Source organism: Macaca mulatta, chromosome 20 (genome assembly GCF_049350105.2).
Source record: "Macaca mulatta isolate MMU2019108-1 chromosome 20, T2T-MMU8v2.0, whole genome shotgun sequence".
NCBI classification, from domain to species: domain Eukaryota; kingdom Metazoa; phylum Chordata; class Mammalia; order Primates; family Cercopithecidae; genus Macaca; species Macaca mulatta.
The window spans coordinates 5986589-6014512 of NC_133425.1; the positions used below are offsets into that span (position 1 = coordinate 5986589).

At 51.6% G+C, this 27924-nt stretch overlaps 2 protein-coding genes and 3 long non-coding RNA genes across 30 annotated transcripts in view; 2 read left to right on the top strand and 3 right to left on the bottom strand.

Annotated features, from left to right (window-relative positions):
- Positions 1 to 10887, bottom strand: part of ANKS3 (ankyrin repeat and sterile alpha motif domain containing 3) — a 39334-nt gene extending 28447 nt beyond the window's left edge. For 2 of the 25 annotated variants that reach the window (XM_015125547.3, XM_028840678.2), the window contains exons 1-5: positions 10643 to 10887; positions 6206 to 6377; positions 2884 to 3082; positions 2564 to 2685; positions 966 to 1047 (exon numbers count right to left, since the gene is read on the bottom strand). In XM_015125547.3, coding sequence (XP_014981033.3) covers positions 966 to 1047; positions 2564 to 2685; positions 2884 to 3082; positions 6206 to 6375 — 573 coding nt within the window. In that variant the 5' untranslated portion in view covers positions 6376 to 6377; positions 10643 to 10887. Of the gene's footprint in view, positions 1 to 965; positions 1919 to 2291; positions 2760 to 2883; positions 3083 to 6205; positions 6378 to 7738; positions 7807 to 10425 lie in introns of those variants that run through there. The other 23 variants (XM_077985414.1, XM_077985410.1, XM_015125549.3 and 20 more) reach the window with 20 other exon arrangements.
- On the top strand, positions 4140 to 5637 carry LOC144337884 (uncharacterized). Its single transcript, XR_013411519.1, has 2 exons — positions 4140 to 4333; positions 4472 to 5637. It is a non-coding gene; the product is annotated as an uncharacterized LOC144337884 (long non-coding RNA).
- Positions 10751 to 27076, top strand: DNAAF8 (dynein axonemal assembly factor 8). Of its 2 annotated transcripts, none has more exons than XM_015125551.3 (10): positions 10751 to 11175; positions 13283 to 13462; positions 14605 to 14793; positions 16943 to 17440; positions 20199 to 20316; positions 22308 to 22449; positions 24076 to 24213; positions 24630 to 24731; positions 25044 to 25335; positions 26420 to 27076. In XM_015125551.3, the coding sequence occupies exons 2-9, from the start codon at positions 13334 to 13336 to the stop codon at positions 25324 to 25326; spliced, it is 1599 nt and encodes a 532-aa protein (XP_014981037.1). In that variant the 5' UTR covers positions 10751 to 11175; positions 13283 to 13333; the 3' UTR covers positions 25327 to 25335; positions 26420 to 27076. The 2 variants fall into 2 exon arrangements, with proteins under 2 accessions (XP_014981037.1, XP_077841639.1); XM_077985513.1 differs by having other exon boundaries at positions 10754 to 11175; positions 14605 to 14751.
- Positions 11022 to 12431, bottom strand: LOC144337875 (uncharacterized). The gene is made up of 3 exons (XR_013411508.1): positions 12309 to 12431; positions 11432 to 11749; positions 11022 to 11200 (listed from the first exon to the last, which is right to left on the bottom strand). It is a non-coding gene; the product is annotated as an uncharacterized LOC144337875 (long non-coding RNA).
- LOC144337862 (uncharacterized) lies at positions 12888 to 17287 on the bottom strand. Its single transcript, XR_013411494.1, has 3 exons — positions 16928 to 17287; positions 16725 to 16846; positions 12888 to 14753 (listed from the first exon to the last, which is right to left on the bottom strand). It is a non-coding gene; the product is annotated as an uncharacterized LOC144337862 (long non-coding RNA).
- Positions 27077 to 27924: the final 848 nt, after the last annotated feature.

Genomic DNA, 27924 nt, shown 5'->3' on the forward strand with positions numbered 1-27924 from the left:
GAAATACAATATACAGCAACACCTGTAAGTGTATGAAAGCTTTGTGTAAAAGGATATTCCTGGAGCACTGTTTATAATAGCAAAATGTTGAAAACTAAGTTTCTACTAATAAGAAACTCATTGAATTAACTGGGGCAGACTGCACACGGAATACTGTACAAACATGAGATGTCTCTAAGTTACACAGTAAAAGCAGAATCCCACTTTGTTCAAACACAAAGCAATGTGCACACACTTGCCTACAGACACACCTTTCCACAGCAGAAGAAAAGCCCCAGGGCAGCTCTTTCCCAAACCAAGTGGGTATCTTAGGGAGGCTGAAAAAGAGAGGAAGATCTTTGCCTTTTTTTTTTTTTTTTTGAAACAGAGTCTCTCTCGCTCTGTCGTCCAGGCTGGAGTGCAGTGGCGCGACATCAGCTCACGGCAACCTCCGCCTCCTGGATTCACACCATTCTCCTGCCTCAGCCTCCCGAGTAGCTGGGAATATAGGCGCCCGCCACCACACCCAGCTGATTTTTGGTATTTTTAGTAGAGACGGGGTTTCACCATGTTAGCCAGGATGGTCTTGATCTCCTGACCTCGTGATCCACCTGCCTCAGCCTCCCAAAGTGCTGGGATTACAGGCGTGAGCCACCACACCTGGCCTCTACCTTCTTATTCTATACAATTTTTCTAAGTGACAGGATTATGAGTGCTATGTACTTTTAAAATATTTTTCCATATTTTTCAAATAGTATTTTCAAAATTATTACAGGAATAGGTGTCTATTTCTACTCACCATTGTACCCTTAACGCCAAAGCACCACTCAACACCGGGCGTCAAGAGATAAAGAAAATGTGTTGAATAAATGAACGAAAAGCAGTTATTTCTGTGCAAAGGAAAATTCTGTAATAGCTTATACTTCAGTAATATGGTTCCTCATTTGCTGTGACTACATTACATGCTAATAAACAGGGTCACTTACGTGATTCAGAAAATACTGCACGATTATCTCATGGCCAGCCGCAGCTGCTTCCATCAAAGGAGTAAATCCATATATCGGCTCCCTGCAAGATGTGGGCCACAGTCAGATGATTGGCAGAGACCAGTTCTGTCAGGCAAAAACTCCCTGCTGAAGATAAACCCAGGGCAGTGCACGAATCACCGAACCCTCAGTGTAGAACACTCTCTCTCCCTTTCAAGAATTAACAGGTGAGATGAGAATAACACATCAGCTCCATTTACTCTTCTGGTTTCTGTCCCCAGGGCTGGTCTTTGTCCTAAAGACAGATGTCTGCCTATCATCCCTCCTGTTGGCTATTCTCTGCTACCTCTAAAATCTCCACCTCAATCATATTCAAAAAGCAGTTCTGACTCCTTACTCCTCACAGAAAGCCAACGTCTCCCATCCATTCATCCAAATCCTAGCTTCAAGTTCAACACCCTCCACGAACCCACTCTGAAAAGCTCAGGTACTAATGATCTAAGCTGTCCTTGCTACGCTTAGCTCCTGAAGCTTGCTTTTCATACTTGGTTATGCTAACTCGGCACTGTCTTCAGAGGGCTTCCGAATCCCTCCTTGTCTCATGCTGGTCTAGAAGTCAGGAACCATGCATGGGAAATGCTGGTTTTCATCCATTCTAAGACACACAGTGTTCATATTTTAACATCTCTGAAGTCAGAAAACATCTTTAAACCAACAGGTGAGTTGAATGTTAATTAGTAGCATATTTTTTCTTTCTCAGTGGCATACAAAATTATGGGGTGTCTTAGGATGGATGACAGCCAGGGTGGGTCTGCATTGGTACCCACTGCGTTTGTTCAAAGGTGATTATTATCACAACAAGCTTTAGACAACAATCCCACTTCCAACTTATAAAATTCATGACTGGTTGTTTGTTTGTTTGTTTTTGAGGAGTTTTGCTCTTGCTGCCCAGGCTGGAGTGCAAAGGCATGATCTCAGCTCACTGCAACCTCTGCCTTCCGGTTTCAATTGATTCTCCTGCCTCGGCCTCCTGAGTAGCTGGGACTGCAGGCGCCCGCCACCAAGCCCAGCTAATTTTTGTTTTTTCAGTAGAGACGGGGTTTCACCATGTTGGCCAGGCTGGTCTTGACCTCCTGACCTCACGATCTGCCCTCCTTGGCCTCCCAAAGTGCTAGGATTACAGGTGTGAGCCACCACTCCCAGCCAAAACTCATGACTGTTTTTAAAGCATCACCTCATCTCATCCATACAAAAGACAAGAAAATGGAAGGAATTTGCATGTAATGTATGACATTTAAATGCCATTCAGTATGTTAGGCCCCTGGCATACAATAAAACATGTAATTCTTACAACTCTATGACCCAGGTGGGTTTCAGATAAAGAAAAGGAAGCTGAGAGGGCTTGAGAGGCCCAGATGCACTCACAGATGTGGGAAAAGGCCCACGCCTGGAAGGACTCTCGTCCTACCCCTCATCTTGAGCCTTTCCTGCCGAAGCAGGGTGGCCCTAAACTCTGGTTAGCTACCTCCAGAGCCAACCTCCTTAGAGTCAGATGACACCTAGGCCACTCCTGTGGCCACTAAAGACGTGGCAATCACCTCACGTTGGCATTGGCTCCACTGTCCAAGAGGAACCTGACCATGTGCTGGTGCCCGGCGCTGGTACAGTGGAAAAGGGCCGTCCAGCCCTGGATGTCTTTCATTTCTAGCTCTGCACCTTGCTTCAAGAGAACACAGAACGTGCGTTACGGCCTCATCTCCTCTGCGTGGGGCGGGCGCCCTCCAGGCGGCCATGCTGCAAGAATCAGAAATGATTACACGAGCACACAAGAACACCATGGCCTGCAGTGGTTTGCGTCTCTGTCAGGGCGGTCAGGGAGCCCCTCAGGTTTCTGGGCCTGAGTTCCCTCGTAGCTCACCTGGAGGAGAAAGTAGGCGATGCTCTCGTTGCCACAGCTGGAGGCCAGCATCAGTGGAGTCTGCCCTTCTGGGGTCGGCACATTCACACTCACCCCCGCCTCAAGCAGCAGGTGCACGATGGTGTCGTGGCCAATGTAGGAGGCATACATCAGCGGGGTCCAGCCACCACCGTTCTTCTTATTCAAATCTAACTCTCTCCTAAACAAACGCAAGATACGCTAGACATGGCCAGCCGCCTCACATGTGGGGTTCGCCAAAGCCGGTGGCGAGCCTAGGCCAGGCGGGATGAGTTGACAGGAAGTAGAAGTTATCTGCCACCCTGGACGTTGTAGGGATTGGGGGCAGGCAGGCAGAAAAATGCTGACAGTTGCTTGTACACTGCCTCGTGAGGCCCTGAGCCTTTGTCTCCTTGCGCTGATTTCGCATCCTCCTAGCCCGAGGCCGGCTATGTTCTTTCACACCACCAGACAGACAGATGGCGCTCAACCAAGGAGTATCTGGCAACGTCTGGAGGCACTTTTGGTTCTCACAGCTGGGCAGGGAAGGGCTGCTGGCATTTAGCAGGTGGAAGCCAAGGCTGCTGCTAAACATCCCACAGTGCCCAGGACAGCCCCACAGCAAAGAATGATCCAGCATGGACTGTCAACACAGCCACAGTTGAAAAACCCTGACCACCGCAGGACTGGCATCTACTAGCCCAGTGCTAGGTGGAGAGGAGCAGTGAAGAAAGAAAGGACTCCACCGTGGACAAGTCCCACCGCCACTGATTCATCCTTTGTCACCTCACCCTAAATAAACATTCTGGAAAAATCTGTGACCAAAGAATCCCATCTTTCTCACTGACTTCCGTTAAAATTCTGGAAATGCATTTTCCCATGGGAAAAAACTGTGGGCTTCCTAGTCATGACTTTGGGCTTGGGACAAGGGAGTCACGTTTAAAACAATACCCACTTGCATGGCTACCTGGGATCCTACAGGGTTAACCCCCACAGGTCTTTTTTCCCTTCCCCAATTCTTGCCTGCAGTGGGGGTAACAACTGGAGACTGAACCCCAGGATCTGTCCCTTTTGTGGGATTCACACTTTTTTTTTTTTTTTTTTTTTTTGAGACAGTCTCGCTCTGTTGCCCAGGCTGGAGTGCAGCAGTGCGATCTTGGCTCACTGCAACCCCCACCTCCCAGGTTCACGCCATTCTCCTGCCTCAGCCTCCCAAGTAGCTGGGACTACAGGTGCCCGCCACCATGTGGGCCTGGCTAATTTTTTTGTATTTTTTTTTTTTTTTGAGACGGAGTCTCGCTCCGTCGCCCAGGCTGGAGTGCACTGGCCGGATCTCAGCTCACTGCAAGCTCCGCCTCCCGGGTTTACGCCATTCTCCTGCCTCAGCCTCCCGAGTAGCTGGGACTACAGGCGCCTGCCACCTCGCCCGGCTAAGTTTTTGTATTTTTTTTTAGTAGAGACGGGGTTTCACCGTGTCAACCAGGATGGTCTCGATCTCCTGACCTCATGATCCGCCCGTCTCGGCCTCCCAAAGTGCTGGGATTACAGGCTTGAGCCACCGCGCCCGGCCAATTTTTTTGTATTTTTTTAGTAGAGACGGGATTTCACTGTGTCAGCCAGGATGTCTCGATTTTCTAACTTCATGATCCGCCCACCTCGGCCTCCCAAAGTGCTGGGATTACAGGCGTGAGCCATCGCGCCCGGCCGGGATTCACCTATTAGACCACACCAGGCAACTACCTTCCATTGCCTGGCAGCCCTCAGTGACTCTGGGATGCACACCCAGGCAGCCATTCCAGAAGGTCCTGATACCAGGCCAGGGGGCTGCATGGAGATGCTTCTGCAACAGGGCTCGAATGCACCCAGCTCGTCCTAACACTATCTTCCTTTACACAACAGCAGACCGCCTTTCTGGGGCTCTCTCACCACTCCTCGTTCAGTCCCACCCCTCCCTTCTGATGCCCCCGTCTCCCCTCAGGCCCCATCCCGTGCTTACTGTCAGCAAGCCTCCACCTCAGCTGGTGAAATCCCACCACAACACAAACACCTCCCGCTGCTCCTCTGCGGAGCCATTCTGGACTGTGCATCTTAACAGGACACCCAAAGACTTAGGAGCCTGAGAATTCCAAACGTGACCCTGTGAGGGGTCGCACTGACTGCATACCCAACTGCCTATGCCTACAGCCTCCTGCAGGGGGAGCACAACAGACTACCCTGTACCAAGCTGCACCGGCGCTCCATGGGCTGGGTATGTCTAAGTGAGGGCCACAAGTTGGGAACCGGAGACCTGGGGCTTCAGCAAGGCTTTGCTTTGGCTCACTGGGAACTGGAAGAGGCACGCGGAGATAGGGAGAGATGTCACTGCACCACAATATCAAATGAGAACCAGGAGACAGAGTTAGGCAGTGTGTAGAACATAAGGGGGTAGAAGTGAGGAGACTACCCTTTTCCAAAAACAAGATGATCACATTCTGCTATGGGCAAGACTCAGCCATGGGCCCGGCCAGGGGCTTTTTATTGTCTCTAACTATTGCATACAGATTAGCAAAGGGCAGGTGGGCAGTGAGGGCTGGAGGCCACTCCCCAGAGGCATGAAAAACCCAGCCTCTCTCAGTAGCAGAAGCTAGAGGGGAACAGGGATCACAGGGATCGAATGAACCCTCCAGGAAAAGAAGGCCAGGGATCACTTTCCTTTTGCTTTTTTTCTTTCTTTTTCTTTTTTTTGAGAAGGAATCTCACTCTGTCGCCAGGCTGGAGTGCAGTGGTGCAATCTCAGTCCACTGCAACCTCCACCTCCCAGGTTCAAGCGATTCTCCTGCCTCAGCCTCTTGAATAGCTGCGATTACAGGTACATGCCACCACGCCCAACTAACTTTTATATTTTTAGTAGAGATGGAGTTTCATCATGTTATCCAGACTGGTCTCAAACTCCTGACCTCAAGTGACCCGTCCACCCCGGCCTCCCTAAGTGCTGGGATTACAAGCATGAGCCACTGTGCCCAGCCTTCTCTTTCTGTCTTTATTTTTATTTTGCTTGCTTGTTTGGGCATTTCTGCAATTAGTGAATAAAATTAGTCTGGTTAAAGAACGACTGTTTATAAGCTTCTGATCAAAGTTTACACCCTCTTTTTCTTCCCAGGAATAACAACTGCCTCTTTGTCAGTGGCCAGCATCAATAATTACTGACAGCTGCCTGAGATAAGCAGGTTAACCTATTCTACACGCATTACACATCCACATCTGTGTGCAAAGCCCCACCACGTGGGATCCGAAGCCATTACTGCGCTACTCAAAATGTGACAGGGAAGCTCCCGCGATCTCTTACCGCTGCACACATTCCTTCACCACTTCATACTGGCCAATGGAAGCAGCTGTGTGAAGATCCAGGGGGACGTCCAGCTCCTCCCGGCTGACCTGTGCCCCCAGCCCATGCCACATGGACAAGCTGCGGTTCAGGAGTTCCGGCTCGCTGGCTTCATCACTGAGCTCGGACATCACTGAGGAGGAAGGGCCAAGGGTTAGATCTTTCCTGGCTGGTTGTTCCAGGGCATGAAACAGGCTGCTTCTGCCCCTGCTACACCACTACACTAGCAGACTGATAACCCAATGCAGTCAACCCTGGCAGTAACTTAGACAAATTTCTTTGCTTAAATAATGTATGGTTTGGGCAGTCCCATCAATGCTAAATCTGGTGAGCTTGCTACCACACCAGTAAAGAGAAGCACATATGGTGAGGCATCAACTGTGGAGTACGTTCTCCTCCTTCCATCCTCAGGCACCAGGTAAAAGAGAATTTTCCATCAACTCTAGGAACCTGGCAACCTCTTGGATGGGCAGTAAAGAAATGCTAATTGGGTTATTTAACCAAATCAGCTCCTTGATGTGGTGGGGAAGAACCCTGGATTTGGGGTTAGATCAAAATTCAGCTCGGACCAGGTGTGGTGGCTCACACCTGTAATCCCAGCACTTTGGGAGGCTGAGGTGGGCGGATCACTTGAGGTCAAGAGTTCAAGACCAGCCTGGCCAACATGGTGAAATCCCGTCTCTACTAAAAATACAAAAATTAGCTGGGCATGAAGGCCAGCTACTCGGGAGGCTGAGATAGGAGAATCAATTGAACTGGGGAGGCGGAGGTTGCGGTGAGCGGAAATCACGCCATTGCACTCCAGCCCAGGCGACAGAGCAAGACTTCGTCTCAAAAAAAAAAAAGAAAAGAAAAAAAAAAAGGCACTTCTGCTACTTAGCACCTCCAATCCCTAGTGCCTCACCGTCTAACAGGGACATATCTGAAAAGGCTGCTATTATGATACACGAAAGAATGGATAAACAAACGGTGGCACATCCGTATAATGGATGCTACTCAGCATTAAACACAAGGATCCAACAGTTGACATGCAACACATGAACAAATTTCAAATGCTTCACGCTAAATGGAAGAAGCCTGACTACTGTATCATTTCACTTACACGACATTCTGGAAAAGGCAAAATTAAAGGGTTGGAGGTTAGGGGCGAGAGGGAATTGGGGGACAATAGACCTGTTCTGTGTGACTGTGACGGTGAATCTGTGACTCCATGCCTTTATGAAACCACAGACCTGAACGCCAAAATTAATTTTACTATATGTAAATTGTATTTATTTTTTTTTAGACAGTCTTGCTCTGTTGCCCAGGCTGGAGTGCAGTGGCGTGATTTCAGCTCACTGCAACCTCTGCCTCCTGGGTTTAAGGGCTTCTTGAGCCTCAGCCACCTGAACAGCTGAGATTACAGGTGTACGCCATTATGCTAGGCTAATTTTTGTATTTTTAGTAGAGACGGGATTTTCACGATGTTGGCCAGGCTGGTCTTGAACTCCTGACCTCAGATGATCCACCCGCCTCAGCCTCTCAAAGTGCTACAATTACAGGCATGAGCCACCGCACCTGGCCTACAAATTTTAAATATAAATTAATTTTTCTGAAATGGTTATGAAATTGAAAATTTCAAAAAAGTAAAGAAAAATAAATTTTTCTGAGAAAAATAGAAAGCAATTCCCCAACACAGAAACCAGGATGTGATTGGTGGCACTCAGCAACGACCAACTGAACAGGAATCCACTTTGGCATCCTTTGAAGAGAGAGATATGGGGGGAAATATAATAGGCCAGTGAACTGGTGGGGTGACACTTTCCCCAAGATGGGCCTACATGGGTAACGGCACACCAGGAATCCCCAAATCAAGGCCAAGTCATTAGCTTCCTGGTAGAATCCTTAGGTACAAGAGTGCCAGGAAACAAGGGTAGGAAAGGGAGCAAAGGTGAAAACAAAGGCCTTGTCATGTTGCCATCACCTACAGGTGCTATGGCAGTTAATAGATGCAATGAGGACCTCAGTTTCTACTAAAGAATGCTTCCAAGCCCAGGTGATAGCCAAGATGGCTGAAGAAACAAGCCACCAATGTTGGGGACAAACACTTCACAGGCCCTTGGCGAGAGTGTTTGTAGGTGTGGTGGGGCAGGCAAAGCCCTCCCTTCTGGAACCACCACCTCTTCAGCTGGCAGAGCCCAAGATCATGCAGTCCCTTCCCTCACTCTGCAGGTGAGAATCCCACCCTGAACCGTCCTGGCCAACGGAGCCTGGATAAGAAACCAAAGGCTCTGAGCTGAGTGTCACTTCAGAGTCCCTTCCATACCTCCCTCAAGCCTTCACTGGGCATGTCTCTTCCACTCCAAAGGCCTCCTGCAGGGTGAGGCCGTGTTCTCTATTTATTGGAGATTTGCATGTCTGACACCCCCCAAGGACTGAAGGACAATCAGAACCAGACCAAGCCTGATACACCACTGGAGGCCAAGAGTTCGAGACCAGCCTGGCCAAAATGGTGAAATCCCATTTTTACTAAAATTACAAAAATTAGCCGGGCGTGGTGGTGGGCGCCTGTAGTCTTCAGTATTCGGGAGGCTGAGGCAGGAGAATCACTTGAGTCTGGGAGGCGGCTGCAGTGAGCCGATATCAAGCCACTGCACTCCAGCCTGGGCAACAGAGTGTTTCAAAAAAAAAAAAAAAAAAAAAAAACTAAAGTGAAAACTAAAAGTCCCATCCCATCCCGAGTGATGTGGTGTAAAGTAGCACTGGTGTCGCTACTTTACAGGTGTGGTGTAAAGTAGCACTCGACATAGGATGTTTCATTCAACTTTTTGGTTCTGTCCACTCTGAAAATGTGAAGTATCTGTTACCTTTACAATAAATCCTAAAGAAAATGTGGTACTTAGACACAATGGAGTACTATTCAGCCATAAAAAAAGAAAGAGATCCTGTCATTTGCAAAAACATGGATGGAACTGGAGGTCATTACGTTAAGTGAACTAAGCCAGGCACAGAAAGACAAATATTGCATGTTCTCACTTATTTGTGGTTATCTAAAAATCAAAACAATTGAACTCACGGAGACAGAAAGCAGAAGAATGGTTACTTCTATTGTAACCAAGGCTGGGAAGGGTAGTGGAAGGTGGGGATGGTTAATGAATACAAATAAAAAATAGAGCGAATAAGATGTACTATTTGACAGCACAACAGGGTGACTATAATCAATATAATCTAATTGCACAATTTATTTATTTTTATTTTTTATTTTTTTGAGACGGAGTCTCACTCTTGCCCAGGCTAGAGTGCAGCAGCGTGATCTCAGCTCACTGCAACCTCCGCCTCCTGGGTTCAAGTGATTCTCCTGCCTCAGCCTCCCGAGTAGCTGGGATTACAGGTATGAGCCACCATGCCAGGCTAGCTGTTGTATGTTTAGTAGAGATGGAGTTTCCTCATGTGGGCCAGGCTGGTCGCGAATCCTTGACTTCAGGCGATCCGCCCGCCTCGGCCTCCCAAAAGGCTAGGATTACAGGCGTGAGTGAGCCACCGCGCCTGGCTGCACATTTAAAAACAACTAAAAGAGGCCGGGCGCGGCAGCTCAAGCCTGTAATCCCAGCACTTTGGGAACCTGAGACGGGCGAATCACGAGGTCAGGAGATCGAGACCATCTTGGCTACAACAGTGAAACCCCGTCTCTACCAAAAATACAAAAAACTTAGCCGGGCATGGTGGTGGGCACCTGTAGTCCCAGCTACTCATGAGGCTGAGGCAGGAGAATGGCGTAAACCCGGGAGGCTGCACTCCAGCCTGGGCGACAGAGCGAGACTCCATCTCAAAAAAAAAAAAAAAAAAAAAAAAAAAAAAACTAAAAGAGTATAATCAGATTGATTGTAACACAAATGATAAACGCTTGAAAGAATGGCGACCCCATTTTACATGATGTGATTATTACGAACTGCACGCCTGTATCAAAATCTCTCATGTACGCCATAAATTTATACACCTACTACGTACCCACAAAAATGAAAAAATTTTTAAAAATCTTAACAAACGTAATGCTGGTGGAAACTGTCACGCCCACAGAGGAGGTCTGTGAAAGCCCCCGGGCACCGCCTCTCGCCCCGTGGAACCGCAGCGGGAACCGGCGCATCGCAAAGCTAGCTCACTGGCCCCGAGGCGGGTCCCTGGCCGACAACCCCAGAACTCACAGCAGTGACGCTTCCCGACGCCCCCTGGCCACATCCCCACAGGAACCCTACCGTGCACAGAGCATTACTGTCCCCACGCCACAGCCACATAAAGAAAATGTGGGGCTCGGTCCTCCAGTCACGCGGCGAGCAAGTGCAGCGCGGGACGCCCGAGCGCTGGGTCTAGGCGGGCAGCAGGTGCTGGCAAATAGTGGGGCCGGGCCGCTGCGGAACCCACCTGTGCTGGGCCTCAGGCCTTGCGCCGCCCTCGGGCTGCCGCCGCCAACCCCTCGAGCAACTAGCCGCCACGCTCCCTCGCCGGGCCACCGCCCCCGGCACCCGCCCCGGAAGTAGTTGCGGGAGGGCGCGGAGCACGCCGGGAAGCTCGCGGGTCCACACCGGGACAGCTCCCGGGCGCCGTGGAATGCACACGTCCCGCACCCGGACCTTCCGGTCAGCTTCCCGGCTCGTTGTATGATACCCGCGACAGCCAATGAGCAAGTGGTGTTTGTCCTACCCAGTCCCCGCCCTGGCCAGGGGAACCAATCCCATTGCAGGAGAGGCAGAACGCGCAAAGGCCCGAAAGAGGAGCGGGGGGAACGCGGCGACAGTCTACTAATGTAAAGCTCCGCTAAGAGGGAGAGTGCCGAAGAAGGGGACAGTCTCTGTACCTGTGGCGCGGCCCGAGGGACGGACGCGACTGGAGTGGCGCCTTGGAGGCTGTTTACAGCCCTGTTAGGACCGCGCAGGGAGTGAAGGCGGAAGCCTCAGGTGAGGGGCCTCGGGCCTGCTGCGCCTGCAGGGAGTTGAACAAAACGCGGGGAAACACGGGCTGGGGGTGTGTGAGAGGAGGAGCGATGGGCTTTCCACTTCCACAGCTTTAAAATTTAAAGGCTCGACCCGGGAGGCTGTTGGCGTCTGGTTTCCATGACAACCGGCAGCCTCCTGGCAGGCGGGCTGGGGGCGGGGTTCTGGGGACCTGGGCGGGGCTGTGGCGTGCCTAACGGGCTGCAGCTGAGAAACTGACCCCCGAGACGGAGCCGGAAGGCCGTTATTCAGTGGTGGCTCCGAGCCTCCCCTTCGCCTTCTGCATGCGCCGAGCTTCTCAACGTCGCGTTCAGGGCCCTGCATTGTCTGGTCCGTTTTCACCGCAGATTCCAGCAACTGATACTTTCTTCCCTTAAACCTGTTGGGCGGTTCATTCCTTTGAGCTACTGTACATGCTCTTCCTTCTGCCGCTAATGCCGTTCCCTTGCCTATTGTCTTGTTCGCCTGAAGAGTTTATCAGAGTCTCTGCAGGCCCTCTTCACCTCGACGATTCTGTTGCCCTAAGAAATATTGTGCCCTGAATTGCAGAACAGAGCTCTAGTTACAAAAAACACCCGCTGAGTGTGTGCACCAGATGCGTCCCCAACCTGCTGCTCCCAGTTGAGAGTGCACCAAGCACCTGCCCTGGTCTCAAAAGCACAGAGGAAGCAAGCAGCCCCCAATTCACATCTCCTGCCGCTGCCCTGATTGGGGATGAAGGGGCACTGACTGCAGGGCCAAAGCCACAGCGGCCTCTCCGGCTGCAGGGTTCTCCTGACACTGGCTCTAGAGGACCCTCACCCCCCAGCTCTCAAGCTCAAGCTCCCCAGTCCCCTGAAGAACAGGACCATCTCCTTTAAAACTCTAAGATACAAATGCAGGGGCTGGTCAGAGTGGTGACTCCAAAAAAAAAAAAAAATCACTGGGTGACTGCAAACTGTCAGCCAGGCACGGTGACACATGTCTGTAATCGCAGCACTTTGGGAGGCTGAGGCAAGAGGATCACTTGAGGCCAGGAGTTTGAGACCAGACTGGGCAACAGGGAGACTCCATCTCTGCAAAAAATAAAAATATTAGCCAGACGTGGTAGTATATACCTGTAGTCCCAGTTATTCAGGAGGCTGAGGTGGGAGAACCACTTGAGCTCAGGAGGCCGAGGCCTCAGTGAGCTATCATTGTACCACTGTACGCCAGCCTGGGCAACAAAGCCAGACCCTGTCTCCAAAACAAAAAAGCAAGATGTTGGCCGGGCACGGTGGCTCACGCCTGTAATCCCAGCACTTTGGGAGGCTGAGGTGGGTGGATCACGAGGTCAGGAGATAGAGACCATCCTGGCTAACATGGTGAAACCCCGTCTCTACTAAAAATACAAAAAATTAGTCGGGCATGGTGGCAGGTGCCTGTAGTCCCAGCTACACGGGAGGCTGAGGCAGGAGAATGGCGTGAACCTGGGAGGCGGAGCTTGCAGTGAGCCAAGATTGCACCACTGTACTCCAGCCTGGGTGACAGACTGAGACTCTGCCTCAAAAAAAAAAAAAAAAAAGAAGCCAGGTGTCTCTCTTCTGTTCCTTGGTAAAGGGCAGTAAAGGGTAGTAGTAGGACTTGAAATTCCCCCGATTCAGAGTCCATTGTTGCTATTTACTAAACACCCTGAGGCTACAAAATGAAGCGAATAGTGATGCTATATGGCGTATATATAAAATATACCTATATATCATTACATATCATATGACATTCTATATAACATATACACATATGTACATATGCATATTTATATCACTACATATATTTGTATATTATGTATATATCACTATATATGTGATATACCTGCAGGCTCCACATGTGTCCATGAGCAAACACACACACACACACACACACACACACACACACACACACACACACACACACAGAGTGCCTGGCACTCAGTAACAGGAGCTTGCATAACCTGAAGGAAACAGGCAGGTGGTAAGGCCTGCCAGCCTGTTTGGTCTCCTACAGCTGGTAGGGCAGCCCCTGCTCTCCTGACCTTTGATGGCCTGGACCCTCTTCCATCACCCCTTGTGCCCCACAGAGCTCCTCGGATGATGGTGCACTGAGAAGGCATCCGGAAGCCTGGGCCCTCATGGCATCCAACGACGAAGGTATGGCACCCTCGCTGGGCTCTCCCTGGGCCTCCCAGACAGGGCCCTGGGACGCCATCCTCAAGGCTGTCAAAGACCAGCTCCCGTCTCTGGACTCAGACTCCTCCTTGGTAAGCAGGAACTCTCCCTGAACGCCTTGTCCTTCCTACCAGAGCAGGCATGACGCTGACCAGGACAGCTTTGCAGCACTTCTCTGAAGACTTCTCCCGCTGACCTGTGCAGTTTGTTGTCATTTTACTTTAAATCACATGGCCAGACTCAAAGCTGTGTTTTCTGGGTGCCTATTTCCTTCTTTACTCTTTCTTCTGCCTTGAGTGTCATCTCTGAGCATGGGTATTGGTGCTCAGCATCTTGGGAGACCCTTTCAGTTGGGTTTTTGGTGCTGACTTGGAACCCAGGTCAACTCGATGCAGAAGCTCTGTCCTTTCCATTCTGCTATTCTCCACTCTCTCAGGCCAGGACAGGACCAGAACACCCACTGAGAATGCACAATTCCAGTGCATTGTGATGAGCCTTCGAGGGATTCTGCATTTGTGGTTTGGGGTCCCTGAAATGGCCCTCAAAGACACTCAGACCAATAGCCATAGGTGCAGGTGTAAGACGCTGCTGAAGATGCTCCTGGCAGGGGCTCCTCAGTGCACAGGTTGGCACTGGGTGTTGAGAGACAGTGTGAGGGTTTTAAAAGGAACGAGCTGGGTTTAGGTCCTACCTGGGCACCAGCAACAGAGCTTCAGGGACCTCACACGTCATCCAGTGCATGGCGAGGCTAAGGAGTACCTATGGGGACCCCGCACTTCAGTGCTCAGTGCGTTTTCACACCATCAGTCTCGTTTGAGAGTATGAGCCCCAGCCCCTTTAAGAAGACACACTAAGCTGTGTAAGTAATAGGGTCACAGGGGACGGGGAGGGCTAGACCCTGCTTTCAACTACCACCTCGCTGCCCTGTTCATGTCACACGAGGCATTAATGAAGCACCTGCTGTCTGCAAGGTACTTGCAGAACCAGGAGCCTGAATCTTACCTCCACGAGGTGGTACTGCCGAGCTGATTTCTAAACAGTGGCAAGAAGCCACGCACAGCAAGGCTAACTGGGAGAGAACCAGATCTACCCCAGGCTCCTGAGCAGCAGGGCTAGGCGGGCAGGGCGGGCAGGGCGTGCTGGGCTGGAAGTAAGGGTGGAGAGCGGGGACGGCTGGGCCCTCAGGGCTCTGCCTGCTGCTGTGTCTTCCAAAAGCCCTCTCATTTGTCCACAGTCAGACTATGGGGAAGAGGAGCTGTTCATCTTCCAGCGAAACCAAACCGCCCTGATTCCAGACCTGTCAGAGGAGCTGGCTGAAGATCCTGCCGATGGCGACAAGTCCAGGACCTGGGCCGCTGCAGCTGAAGAATCCCTTCCCGAGGTCTGTGGGACACAGAAGAGTGTGCGCCTGTGTGTGTGCAACGTAAGTCTAAACTGACTGATCTAAACCACTGCTCTAGCATTTCCATGAAACCCAGTCCTTTTTTTTGTCCTGTGTACAACCCAAGGTATTCAGATGCCCAACATCTAACCTCCACACACCTCCCTCTCCCGGGGAGCCCAGCACCTTAGGGCTGGTGTGCGGACTTGATTTTCCATCTGATTTTGACCCTCCTCTTCCTCTTGATCGCTCCTATCCTGTTTTCTACCATGGCATCCTGAATAGCTTCTGGCCATTGTCATGACTGATTGTCCTAAATGTCTCTCCCTTAATCCAGCTGGCTTCATGGCTACCTGGCTCATCCCAGCACCTGGCAAGTACACAGGAACTCTGGTTTACTAACCTGCTAAACTAAACTGCTACAGGCTACCGTGGGGAGTGGGAGAGAGGAAGATGGCCCATCAGTGCCTGAGCAAGCACAAAAGCTGGACCTCGCGGGAGGGACACCCCAGAAGACAGTGAGCAAGTGTGGACTAAGCATGCCAACACAGGCCTGCGGTGCCAGTGCTGCACACTGAGACAGACGTTCCCATGAGGCCAGAGTTTGAGACCCCTGGGCAATACAGCAAGACTCCATTTCTGGCTGAACACAGTGGCTCATGCCTGTAATCCCAGCATTTTTGGGAGGCCAATGTGGGTGGATCACTTGAAGTCAGGAGTTTGAGACCAGCCTGGTCAACATGGTGAAACACTACCTCTACTAAAAATACAAAAATTAGCTGGGCATGGTGGCAGGTGCCCGTGATCCCAGCTACTCCAGAGGCTGGGACAGGAGAATCGCTTGAACCCCGGGGAGCAGAGGTTGCAGTGAGCCAAGATCACGCCACTGCACACTCCAGCCTGGGCAACAGAGTGAGACTCCATCTTAAAAAAAAGAAAACAGTGTAGAGGCACTAACCCACTTCCAAAATGGGGGCGGGGCCTAGCTCCAGCGTCACTTCTCTCAGGTATTCTGCTGAGAACCATTAACCTACTGAATGAAGGGGGCACAGGCACTGAACCAGATGATCTCACAAAACCAGGACATGCCCCCAGCCACCCATCACCTTGAAGGAAATCCCCCATCAGCCTTGCCATGCCTAGACCTAGGTCTGAAATAACCCCACACAGGAGAGATCCCCAGGGTGGCTAAGAACTCCGGTGGGTTCAGGTGGAACGATTTCCATGTGGATTTTATTTTGCTTCTTCATTTCTACAATCAATTACTTCAGAAACTCTTCTGGATTGTTTTTCTTTTCTTTTTTTTTTTTTTTTTTTTTTTGTAATGTGAGATCTCTACTAAAAAATAACTGGGTGTGGTGGTATGCCTGTGGTCCCAGCTACTCAAGAGGCTGAGGTGGAAGGATGGCTTGTACTCCAGCCTGGGGTATCAATTTCTGAGCCCCAACATTATCATTATTGAGAATTTAAATATTGTTCCATTGCTGTAACAATACATTCCTCTCTAGCCTTATATTTAAATAGTGGGAGTCCTCAGTGATGTTGCCTTTAGCCAACCCATATTCAACAGTAGCTTTCCAACTGTCTTTTTTTTTTTTTTTTTTTTTGAGACAGGATCTTGCTCTGTCACCCAGACTGGAGGACAATAGTGCCCTCACCACTCACTGCAGCCTCCACCCCCTGGGCTGAAGCGATCCTCCCACTTCAGCCTCCCAAATAGCTGGGATTACACGCATGCCACCATGCTGGCTAATTTTTGTATTTTTAGTAGAGTGAAGTGTCCAGTTAAAAATGGTTGATATAGGTCAGGCACAGTGGCTTATGCCTGTAATCCCACCACTTTGGGAGGCTGAGGCAGGAAGATAGCTTGAGGCCAGGAACTTGAGACCAGCCTGGAAGACGAACTATGTTGCAGAGACTCCATCACTACAAAATAATATTTTAAAAAATTAACTGGGCCTGGTAGTATGTGCCTGTCATTCTAGCTACTTGGGAGGCTGAAGTGGGAGGATCGCGTGGGCCAGGGAAGTCGAGACTACAGTGAGCTATGATCACACCACTGCACTGCAGCCTGGGCAACAGGGCGAGACTTCACCTCAAAAAAAAAATTATGCACATATTTTACTATGAAAAAAATTCCCTGAAGCATGTTTTGGAGGATGCTAACTGAACATACCTGTTTTCTCGACAGCCAGTTCTGGTGCCTGCAGAATTGGCCACAGAGCCTGGGAACAGACGGAACACAAGGACAAAGGATGCATCCTCTCAGGAAGGAAGAGACCCTGGCAGGCCTGTTGAAACCTCTGGTGAGGTCAGCGCTCTTCTTGGGATGGCCGAGGAGACCCCCAGGTGGCTGGACAGCGACCTTGGAAGCCTGTCTTTCAACACCAAAGGATCCCAGGGTCCTCCCTGGGACCCCCAGGCCGAAGCCAGTCTCTCCCGCCATGAAGGAGACCCAAAGGCAGAGCCCGCCTCACAAGAATCTGTGAACCGCCGGGCCCTCCGACAGGAGAGAAGGAAAATGATAGAGAAGGACATCCTCCAGAAAGTCACCCGGGATGCCTGCGGCCCGGCCAGCAGTGACCAAGGCGGGGTGAAGGAGGCGCCCTGCCACGCTGTGGAGTCAGCTGCCAGATCCAAAATGCCCCTTGCAGAGCCTCCGGAGGGACCACCAGTGCTCTCGCTCCAGGTAGGCGCCTCCACGTGCCTGGCTCTTTCTCAGGCCTGTTACCTGCGGCATGGCCGCTGTTCCCATGCACTGGGGCTAGAAGCAGCTTGAGGGCTGGCCCACTAGGACCCTAGGCGCATTATCCACTATTCTGTGTACCTGTCTCAGCAGAGCGGTTGGGGGGTCCCAGCAGAGCACATCCTTGGGTGGGGGTTAACAAGAAACAGAACAAGCAGGGCCTGCCTTCTTTAAAGAGACAAAAGGAGGCCAGGCACAGCGGCTTGCACCTGTAATCCCAGCACTTTGGGAGGCCGAGGAGGGAGCCCAGGAGTTTGAGACCAGCCTGGTCAACACAGTGAGACCCTCATCTCTAAAAAAGTAGTAGTAGGCCGGGCGCGGTGGCTCAAGCCTGTAATCCCAGCACTTTGGGGGGCCGAGACGGGTGGATCACGAGGTCAGGAGATCGAGACCATCCTGGCTAACACAGTGAAACCCCATCTCTACTAAAAAATACAAAAATCAGCCGGGCGTGGTGGCTCACGCCTGTAATCCCAGCACTTTGGGAGGCTGAGGCGGGCGGATCACAAGGTCAGGAGATCGAGACCTTCCTGGCTAACACCGTGAAACCTCGTCTCTACTAAAAATACAAAAAATTAGCCGGGTGTGGTGGCGGGCACCTGTGGTCCCAGCTACTCGGGAGGCTGAGGCAGGAGAATGGCGTGGGCCCGGGAGGCAGAGCTTGCAGTGAGCCAAGATCGCGCCACTGCACTCCAGCCTGGGCGACAGAGCGAGACTCCGTCTCAAAAAAAAAAAAAAAAAAAAAAAAATACAAAAATCTAGCCGGGCGAGGTAGCGGGCGCCTGTAGTCCCAGCTACTCGGGAGGCTGAGGCAGGAGAATAGCGTGAACCCGGGAGGTGGAGCTTGCAGTGAGCTGAGATCCGGCCACTGCACTCCAGCCTGGGCCACAGAGCGAGACTCCGCCAAAAAAAAAAAAAAAAATTAAAAAAAAATTAAAAAATAAAAAAGAAGAAGTGATGTATAAATTTAAAAAGAGAGAAAAAAAGGAATTCCACTCGCAAGGGTGTTTATAAATACATATAGCCATGTCTAAAATATAGAACCTGGTTCTGTCAAAGCCTGATCTCAAAATATGAAAGCCCTCATTCTCATAAACTAGCGAACACCTGTTACAGAGTTGTATTCAGTGCATTAATGAGGGAACCAGCAGGATGACAGAGCCAGTTTAATGAGATCATAAGAAATTGGGATTTTAGCCGGTGTGGTGGCTCATGCCTGTAATCCCTACACTTTGGGAAGCTGAGGAAGGAGGATCATCTGAGGTCAGGAGTTTGAGACCAGCCTGGCCAACATGGTGAAACCCTGACTCTATTAAAAATACAAAAATTAGCCAAGTGTGCTAGTGCACACCTATAACCCAATACTTGGGAGGCTGAGGCAGGAGAATCGCTTGAACCCGGGAGATGGAGATCACGCCCCTGTACTCCAGTTTGGGGGACAGAGCGAGACTCCATCTCAAAAAAAAAGAAATTGGGATTTTGTAAAACACTGGGGAAAGAGAGAGGAATGCAGAGATACGCTTGCTACATTCATGTCCTAGAGGAGTTGTCTACTGGACAGAAAAGTAACCATCACACCTTCTCAGTTTTACAAATTGTGGAGAATTTTTCTTAACAGCTTAGAGAAAACTGGCATCAGGTATACACAGAAGTCATGTTGACTACTGTTTAAATCAACAGTTCTTTCCGTTCACCTGAAAACTTACTTTTCTCCACTTACAGGGCTGCAGAGAGTTGAAAGGTCATATGATAAACATGAATTCTTGATTAATTTCCTCACACTCACTCTGCCCCTAAGCACTCACTGCCAAGCCTTTCAGTTTTAGCTCCTGCTTGGAACAGCTTAATTCTTCAAAGAACAAAACTTTTTAACCTCCAAACATTCTGAACCTGTATGAACCTAAATAGTATTTCTTGAAACAACACAGGGTTTGGCTGGGCTCGGTGGCTCACGCCTGTAATCCCAACACTTTGGGAGACCCAGGCGGATGGATCACTTGAGGTCAGGCATTCAAGACCAGCCTGGCCAACATGGTGAAACCCCGTCTCTACTAAAAATACAAAAATTAGGCTGGGTGTGGTGGCTCATGCCTGTAATCTCAGCACTTTGGGAGGTGGAGGTGGAGGCGGGTGGATCACCTGCGGTCAGCAGTTTGTTCGAGACCAGCCTGGCCAACATGGTGAAACCCCGTCTTTACTAAAAATACAAAAAAAAAAAAAAAAAATTAACCAGGCGTGGTAGCACATGCCTGTAATTCCAGCCACTTGGGAGGCTGAGGCAGGAGAATCACTTGAACCTGGGAGGCGGAGGTTGCAGTGAGCTGAGCTCGCAGCACTACACTCCAGCCTGGGCAACAGAGTGAGACTCGGTCTCAAAAACAAAACAAAAACAAAATGAAACAACACAGGGTTTCCTTCAGGTCAAACAACGTCTTTGTGCCAAAAACAAAAGTAAAGTACTGATCTCCAAGAAAGCATAGGAAGGAGGTGGCCAAAGTGCAGGCCCACCTTAACAGAGGCATTCAATCTGTAATGGAAAGGTGGGGTCAGCCCATTTGCAAACTCTGTCATGCATTTAATTCCTGATTTCTACACCCCAACATCCTATGACCATCTCCATGGGTCACAGCAGCTGTGAAGCAGGTACCGTGCCTCTGGGGCCCCTCAGCATCCTCATAATCACTGGTTTTAATGATTTCAGCAACTTGAAGCGTGGGATTTGGATTACATCCTTCAGAGTCTGGCGGGGCAAGAAGACAACCAGGGAAATCGTGGACCTGGAACTGTGTGGTGGGCAGCCGACCGCCGCCAAGTTCAAGGTCTGACCTTGAACACTGGAGCCCACGTGAATCCCCAGAAGCAGCACCTTCCTGGGCCCCTCAGGCTGGTCACAGACCGTCCTGCAGTCCACACGTGTCTTCCCTGCCGGCCCCGCCCTGAACATTCATGCTGCCAGTCCCTGAAAGACTTCATTCATTCATGTGACCACTTACTACGTGCCAGGCGTGGGCCAGGTCCTAGGGACAAAGGAGAGGCCTCCAGACACTACCCCATGACCCATACCTCCTCCTCCCCACCTCCCTGGGCCGGCCTTCCTTTCCTTCCTTCCTTCCTTCCTTCCTCCCTCCCTCCCTCCCTCCCTCCTTCTTCCTGGGAGGAGGAAGCCCCATCTTCTGTGCACAGTCAGCTCCTAAGCACATTCCTGCTTCCCCGGCCTCCCCATTTTAAAAGGCAGGCAAAACTCAGAGCTTTGCTCCGGGAAGTCCTGCAAATAAAATGAAAGCTCTCTAACCCCTCCCTACCCACTCGGTCCGCAAAGGCGAGGGGAGGCAGGTCTGAGGCAGAGGAGCCAGGGCAGGTGCAGAGCTTCTGCCTCTGGTCCCAAAGCAAAGACTCCCCAGTGACTCACAGCCCGTGCTATGTTAAATATCGTTTTGTTCATTTGTAATTCACACCCCATAAGGCAGGAGGTAGACAGCCAACCATTCTGGAGGGCGCGTGTGTGCGTGTGTATGTGTGTGTAACTGGCACTCCCTTTGTGGAGGGGAGTGCGGCAGAATGTATTCTTTCTTTTTTTTGAGACAGAGTTTTGCTCTTGTTACCCAAGCTGGAGTGCAATGGTGCGATCTCAGCTCACTGCAACCTCCACCTCTCGGGTTCAAGCTATTCTCCTGCCTCAGCCTCCTGAGTAGCTGGGATTACAGGCACACACCACCAGGCCTGGCTCATTTTTTTGTGTTTTTAGTAGAAACAGGATTTCACTGTGTTAGCCAGGCTGGTCTCAAACTCCTGATCTCAGGTGATCTGCCTGCCTCGGCCTTCCAAAGTGATGAGATTACAAGTGAGAGCGACTGCGCCCGGCTGAACGTATTCTCTATTTTAAAGGCACATAACCCTTTGATCAAGCTATTTCTTTTCTTTTTTTTTTTTTTTTGAGACAGAGTCTCGCTCTGTCTCCCGGGCTGCAGTGCAGTGGCCGGATCTCAGCTCACTGCAAGCTCCGCCTCCCGGGTTCACGCCATTCTCCGGCTTCAGCCTCCCGAGTAGCTGGGACTACAGGCGCCCACCACCTCGCCCGGCTAGTTTTTTGTATTTCTTAATAGAGACGGGGTTTCACCCTGTTAGCCAGGATGATCTTGATCTCCTGACCTCGTGATCCACCCGTCTCGGCCTCCCAAAGTGCTGGGATTACAGGATTGAGCCACCGCGCCCGGCCTGATCAAGCTATTTCACTTAGAAAATCTGTCTTACACTGTTATTCTAGTAGGTAGTGTGTGTTCAAAGATGTTTGCTGCAGTGTTGTTTAAAAATATGAAAAGCTGGAAACAGCCCATATTCAGTAGGAGTCCAGCTAGATCGTTTTAGCACAGAATACTGCGGCTAGTGAGGGGATCTCCGTAGGTTAACGTGGAAGCATGTAATATACAAAGTGAAAAAAATGAAGTTGAAAAAAAACCTATAGAAGATGATCCTATTATTTTTTTTAAATCAGCACACAGAACTGTTCATTATGATCACCTGTGACAAGTGGGACCGGGGTGTGAGGAAGTGGGATAAACTTTTAAAGCCACGTCACTCCTACTTCACAGAGCCCTTGCACCACAGGCCCTGCTCATAAAGACTCTGCCCGCCTCAGCCCTGCCGAGCTGGAGGTGGAGTCCTCAGAGGGCTGAGTAGGGAGAGGGCTGGGTGGGGGCAGTGGAGGAACCTGAGGTCCGTTCACATGCAGAGACCCCAGGGGTCCTGAGGCTCAAGCTGCTGTAAGTGGGCCAAGTCCCCACTAATCAGCCTCTCCTTTGGCCATCCTCAGACCGCACGGTGCCGAGCGCCGACGACAGGCTCATGGAACAGCTGGCCCTCCTGTGCACCATGCAGTCCAGGGCCTCTGCTTGTGCCTGGAAGGTGCCTGCCGACACCCCCCAGGACACCGAGGAGGCAGGGGCAGGAAGCAGGTGGGACTTGTAGCCAGGTATGGCTCCTGTGGTCCTTTACAACGGCCCCATGGTTTTGTAGCACTGACTGGGCCTACTAAGGGCAGGGCACTCCATGTGCATTTTCTCAGTCACTCTTATCATCCCCATTTTAGAGATGGGGAAACCGAGGCTCACAGAGGTTGACTCCCTGGCCATAAATGGCAGGGCTGGGACTCAAGCCCTAAAATACCTGCTTTTTCCCCAAACCCAGTGGGAACCCTCCCTTCAATGAGAAGCCATGAGGCCTCCCTGGAAGTAGGAAGGTTATCACATGACCCTGCCCCTCTGGCCACAGCTGATTGGTCCAGCCTGGGGCATGTGACCCCGGCCATGGGATTTGTCAATCTCTGTGTCTCTGTGTAGGGGTGGAAGGGCAACAGCCACCTGTCCTGCCACAGGGAGAAAGGCAAGCTACAGTGAAGCTGGGAGAGGCAGAGGTGGAGGCAGGGCCCCAGGGTCCTGTAAGGCCCCGCTATATGCCTGCACTCCCAACACTTTGGTTGTTCCAAACTTGAGGAATCTGAGAACCAGGGAATCCCTTTTCACCTGAGCAGCAGTGGGTTTCTGTGCCTAGGAACCAAATTACCAAACAGAAATGGCTAGACCTGGCCAGGCGCGGTGGCTCACGCCTGTAATCCCAGCACTTTGGGAGGCCGAGGCAGGCAGATCACCTGAGGTCAGGAGTTCGAGACAAGCCTGGCCAACATGGCGAAACCCGTCTCTACTAAAAATACAAAAAAATTATCCAGGCATGCTGGTGCATGCCTGTAATCCCAGCTACTTGGGAGGCTGAAATCACTTGAACACAGGAGGTGGAGGTTGCAGTGACCAAGATCACACCACTGGCCACTGCAGTCCAGCCTGAGTGACAGAGCGAGACTCTGTCTCAAAAAAAAATGGAGAGACCTGCACTGTTCACCATGGCAGCCATTAGCCATGTGTGGCTATTAAACACCTAACGTGATGGGCCGGGCGAGGTGGCTCAAGCCTGTAATCCCAGCACTTTGGGAGGCCGAGATGGGCGGATCACGAGGTCAGGAGATCGAGACCATCCTGGCTAACACAGTGAAACCCCGTCTCTACTAAGAAATACAAAAAATAGCCGGGCGAGGTGGCAGCGCCTGTAGTCCCAGCTACTCGGGAGGCTGAGGCCGGAGAATGGCGTGAACCCGGGAGGCGGAGCTTGCAGTGAGCTGAGATCCGGCCACTGCACTCCAGCCTGGGCTACAGAGCGAGACTCCGTCTCAAAAAAAAAAAAAAAAAAAAAAAAACACCTAACGTGATGAATGTGACTGAGGAACTGAAGTTTTTATTCATTTGATTTTAAATGGCTTAAATGTAAACTTAGTCACTTGTGGCAAGTGGCTACACTTACCACAGATAGACAGCATGTCCATCAGTAGGGAAGTTCTGTTGGCCAGCGGTGGCCTAAATCTCACAGGCTGTTCTGAAGCGTAAAAGAGCAAATGTGTTTAATGAGCCTTTTGGTAGAGAGTGGGCACTCACTGGGGGGCAGCCACGAGCACTGTGACTGGACACACCCAGCGCAGGTCACAGAGTTATCACAGACAGGTGACTCCACAACACCTGCTTTTCTCATCTCAGATGTTCCTCGAGGAAGCCGGGCTCCGAGGCCGGGCCAGGCCCACAGCTGGCCCAGGGCATGAGGCTTAACACAGAGCCCCCCACCATCTTCATTGACCTGCGGCAGACGGTGCCACCAGACCACCTGTCCCCAGCAAGGTCCAGAGGGCAGTGACTACCCCATACCAGCCTCTACTTTGCGGAGTTGCCTGTTGACCTCACAAAGCCTCTGGTGGATCCCAGTGGGGAGGAACAGGGACTTCAAAAGGCTTGGATCAATTCTCAACTGAAAAGTGCTTTTAGCCTGGAACAGAGTCTGGCCTACAGTCCCCCTGGGTCCCTGCAGGGAGGGAAGAAGAGGGGCACGGGGCACACCTCCTCGGGCTGGGCTCTATACAATAGAGTGCATCACCCACACCTGCCCTCACCTCCTGGCAGGGCGTCCACCAGCCTCCAGTGTGGCTACAGCCCTCTTGCATTAGGTCACCAGCAAAGCCCAAGTGCTTCAGGCCCCAACAGGAGTTGGACCACCAGGTGGAGTGGGCACATCCAGAAACCCATTTCTCTCCCCGCAGCTCCAGCCACAGCTCCTCTGACAGCGAGGAGGAGGAGGAGGAAGTGGAGATGGCAGCTCTGGGAGACGCAGAGGGGGCATCTCCTTCCTCCCTGGGGCTACGGTAACCACCAAGGGGCCTCCGGCCACCTGCAGATGTCACACCTCTGCTTTCCGCAGCAAGCCCTCCACCTGGCACATTTACCGCCTGTGGTGAGGTCTTGCTGCACCCACCGCACAGGGTGGGGGGGCGGCACAGCTTCCATCATCCCGCCCATGTCCACTGGGTCCCAGCAGTGGCAGCGGCGATGGGCCGCCTGAATTGCATTCTTACTCTGAAATGGGAGCTGGGCTTACCTGCTTTTCTCCCGTTTCAGTAAGGAGTGCTGGGAGGTGCGGCCCCCACGGGGTTGAGTTTGGTCTCATTGTGTCACAGGAGCTGTACCGGGAAAAGCCAGCTTCTCCAGCAGCTCAGGGCCTTTCGGAAGGGGATAGCCCAGCCCAAGCTGCCCGCCAACAAGGGGCCTGGTGGCGAGAGGGCTCAGGCCCCTGAAGACACGGCTGCATCAGGAACTGTGAGGAAGCAACATATGAAGCTCTGCGCCAAGGGGCAGAGCGCCCAGGCCCGACTCCCAAGAGGCAGGCCCAGGGCCCTGGGGGATGCTCCTGAGCCAGGGGCAGCCAGGGAGGCCCTGATGCCTCCCTTGGACCAACTGTAGCTGCCTCAGGTAGTGGGATCCCAGGAGTGGGCAGGGGTGGGCTGACTTGCCATGGACCATGGGCCCTGGCATCCCCTTGTTGTCCCTGCATTTCCACTAGCAGGGGCATTCCACAGGCAGGGACCTTCAGGCTGTGGACTGTTGCCCACCCTGTTAGAGCTCGGTCACAGATGCGTGAACTTAGAGCAAGGATGCAGATGCAAATCTGTATGTAACGTGTGACAACGGCTTTGGGAAAAAGGGGCCTGGTCCTCTGAGGGAGAGGGGCAGGGACAGCAGGAGGACGGGGTGCTGCTCTCTGCGGGACTCTGGGACTCTGTCTGTCTCCAGGTCTGCATTTTTTTAAGCAGGCATCTAGTATTCCCATCAATAAGGTCTTTTTAAAAACCAAGCAAAACATATTTAGAGGATTTCAGGGTTGAAAAAGACCTAAGCCTTATTTTCTGGCTTCCTGCCTACTTGCTATTTTGGGCACCTAAATTAACACACAACACACATGCATGCCTACCCACATAGACCTAATACACGTATTTTTTTTGGTCTCTTTTCGAGACACAGTAGCTGGGACTACAGGTGCATGCCACCACGCCTGGCTAATTTTTTTGTTTGTAGAGATGGGGTCTCACGATGTTGCCCAGGTTGGTCTCAAACTCCTGGGCTCAACCCTCCTGCCTAGGCCTCCCACAGTGCTAGGATTACAGGTATGAGCTGCTAGCCTGGCTCTTAATGAACTTTTTGAAAGAGGAGTAACGAGAATTTGCTTTCTCTTTCTCTTCTTTACCTAAGATAGAAAGGCATAGATAGATTCTCAAGGCCTTTGCCCTTTATGAATCTAGAGAATACTGGAAACCCCTGGAAATGCTGTCCCATGGAGAATGGAGCAGCAGCCTCACTTGTTGATCACCAGCAAGAGCTGGGGACAGCTGCTTGCCCCGTGCCAAGACCTGGTCCCTCCACAGGACATGCCTGGTCTTCCTGGGTCCTGTTCCTTTGTCAGCACTGTCCTGCAGCCCCGTCTTCACAGGATGCTTTTGTAACTGCTATGATCAGTCCTGACCTGGCCACCTGTGTGTCTCCCCAACCTTGTCTCCAGGATGTGTCCCGCTGCCTGCCCCAAGGGAAGAACAGAGAAATCATCATCACCTCAGGCCCCACAGCACCATGGGCTCAGGCAGCACAGCAGGGTGCCAGGCCTTTGGGCCAGTGTCCCAGCTTCTCCTGGGGTTCACCCCTCGCTGCCATGTCGCCAAGGATGGGCAGGGGTCTCTTTGCATCAAGCCTTGTGCCAGGCAAAAGACAGGCCCTGCCTGGCTGTGGTCACTGGCCGCCAAGATCAGGGCCACAGACATCTACTCTCCAGACCCCATGTGATCGGGCCACTGGGGATCCCCACCCAACCCCACTCCCAATGATGAGGGGTGTTTTCGTTACAAGTCAAAGGCAAGACAGACTTCCATAAAGTCCCAGGAGGTTCCTCCTGCAGGGCACAAGGCCAGGCTGCCTCCCAGCCCTCAGGCCCTCTCCCACCTACAGAGACCCTCCTCTGCCCCTCTGCTCCAGGACATGTGCACCCACAACAGGCCTCTGCCCCATCCTCTCCCCTCGCCTCTGCTTGGCTGCCTAGCTGTCAAGAGCAAAGGCTTTTTTTTTCTTCAACCCCATTTTCTTCCATTTCCCCCACCTTTTTAATGCCAGTAACCTCATCGAGAATGTTTTACAGTGATGGAAAATAAATTCTGTTCCAAGTTCAGCTCTGTGAATTACTGTGTCTGTCAAGGCAAGGGGAGTGAGGCAGGAAGTCAGACTTGGGTCCCAAGCTGGCTCTGCCACCTGGGCAAGGTTTTCATGCTCCCAGTGATCCAGTTCCTCCACCCACTGAAGGAGAATCATGGCCGGGCACAGTGGCTCACGCCTGTAATCCCAACACTTTGGGAAGCCGAGGTGGGTGGATCATGAGGTCAGATGAGGTCAAGACCAGCCTGACCAACAAGAAGAAACCCCCGTCCCTACTAAAATACAAAAATTAGCAGGGCGTAGTGGTGCACGCCTGTAATCCCAGCTACTCAGGAGCTGAGGCAGGAGAATCACTTGAACCTGGGAGGTGGAGGTTGTGGTAAGCCGAGATCGTGCTATTGCACTCCAGCCTGGGTAATGAAGCTAGACTCCATCTCAAAACAAAACAAAACAAAAGAGAGAATCATGGGGGTCCCCCCACTGGACTGCATGAGATAACATTACAGCACACGCAGGCACCTGGGACTCATAGCTCCTGCAAAACTCCTCCATCACGTGAGTGCTAGGATGACACCCATGAGATGGGGAGTTTTGCTGTGGTTTCCACAGCTGCCCTACCACTTCTGAGATGACTAAACCCACCCATTAATGACTCTATCACACTGCTCGTCTCGGCCACTCACCCACCGTGGATGTGTACAGACCAGCAGTTCCCACACAGCACAGGGAAAGACAAAAGCTGGAAGGTGAAGGCTTCTTACCTTAGAAAGACAAAGTGGGACAACCACGGAAGGCCACATCCCAGACACTAAGGGGCGAGCAGCAAAGGTAGCCCTGGGCCCCTGCCCTGGGGAGGTGTCAGGC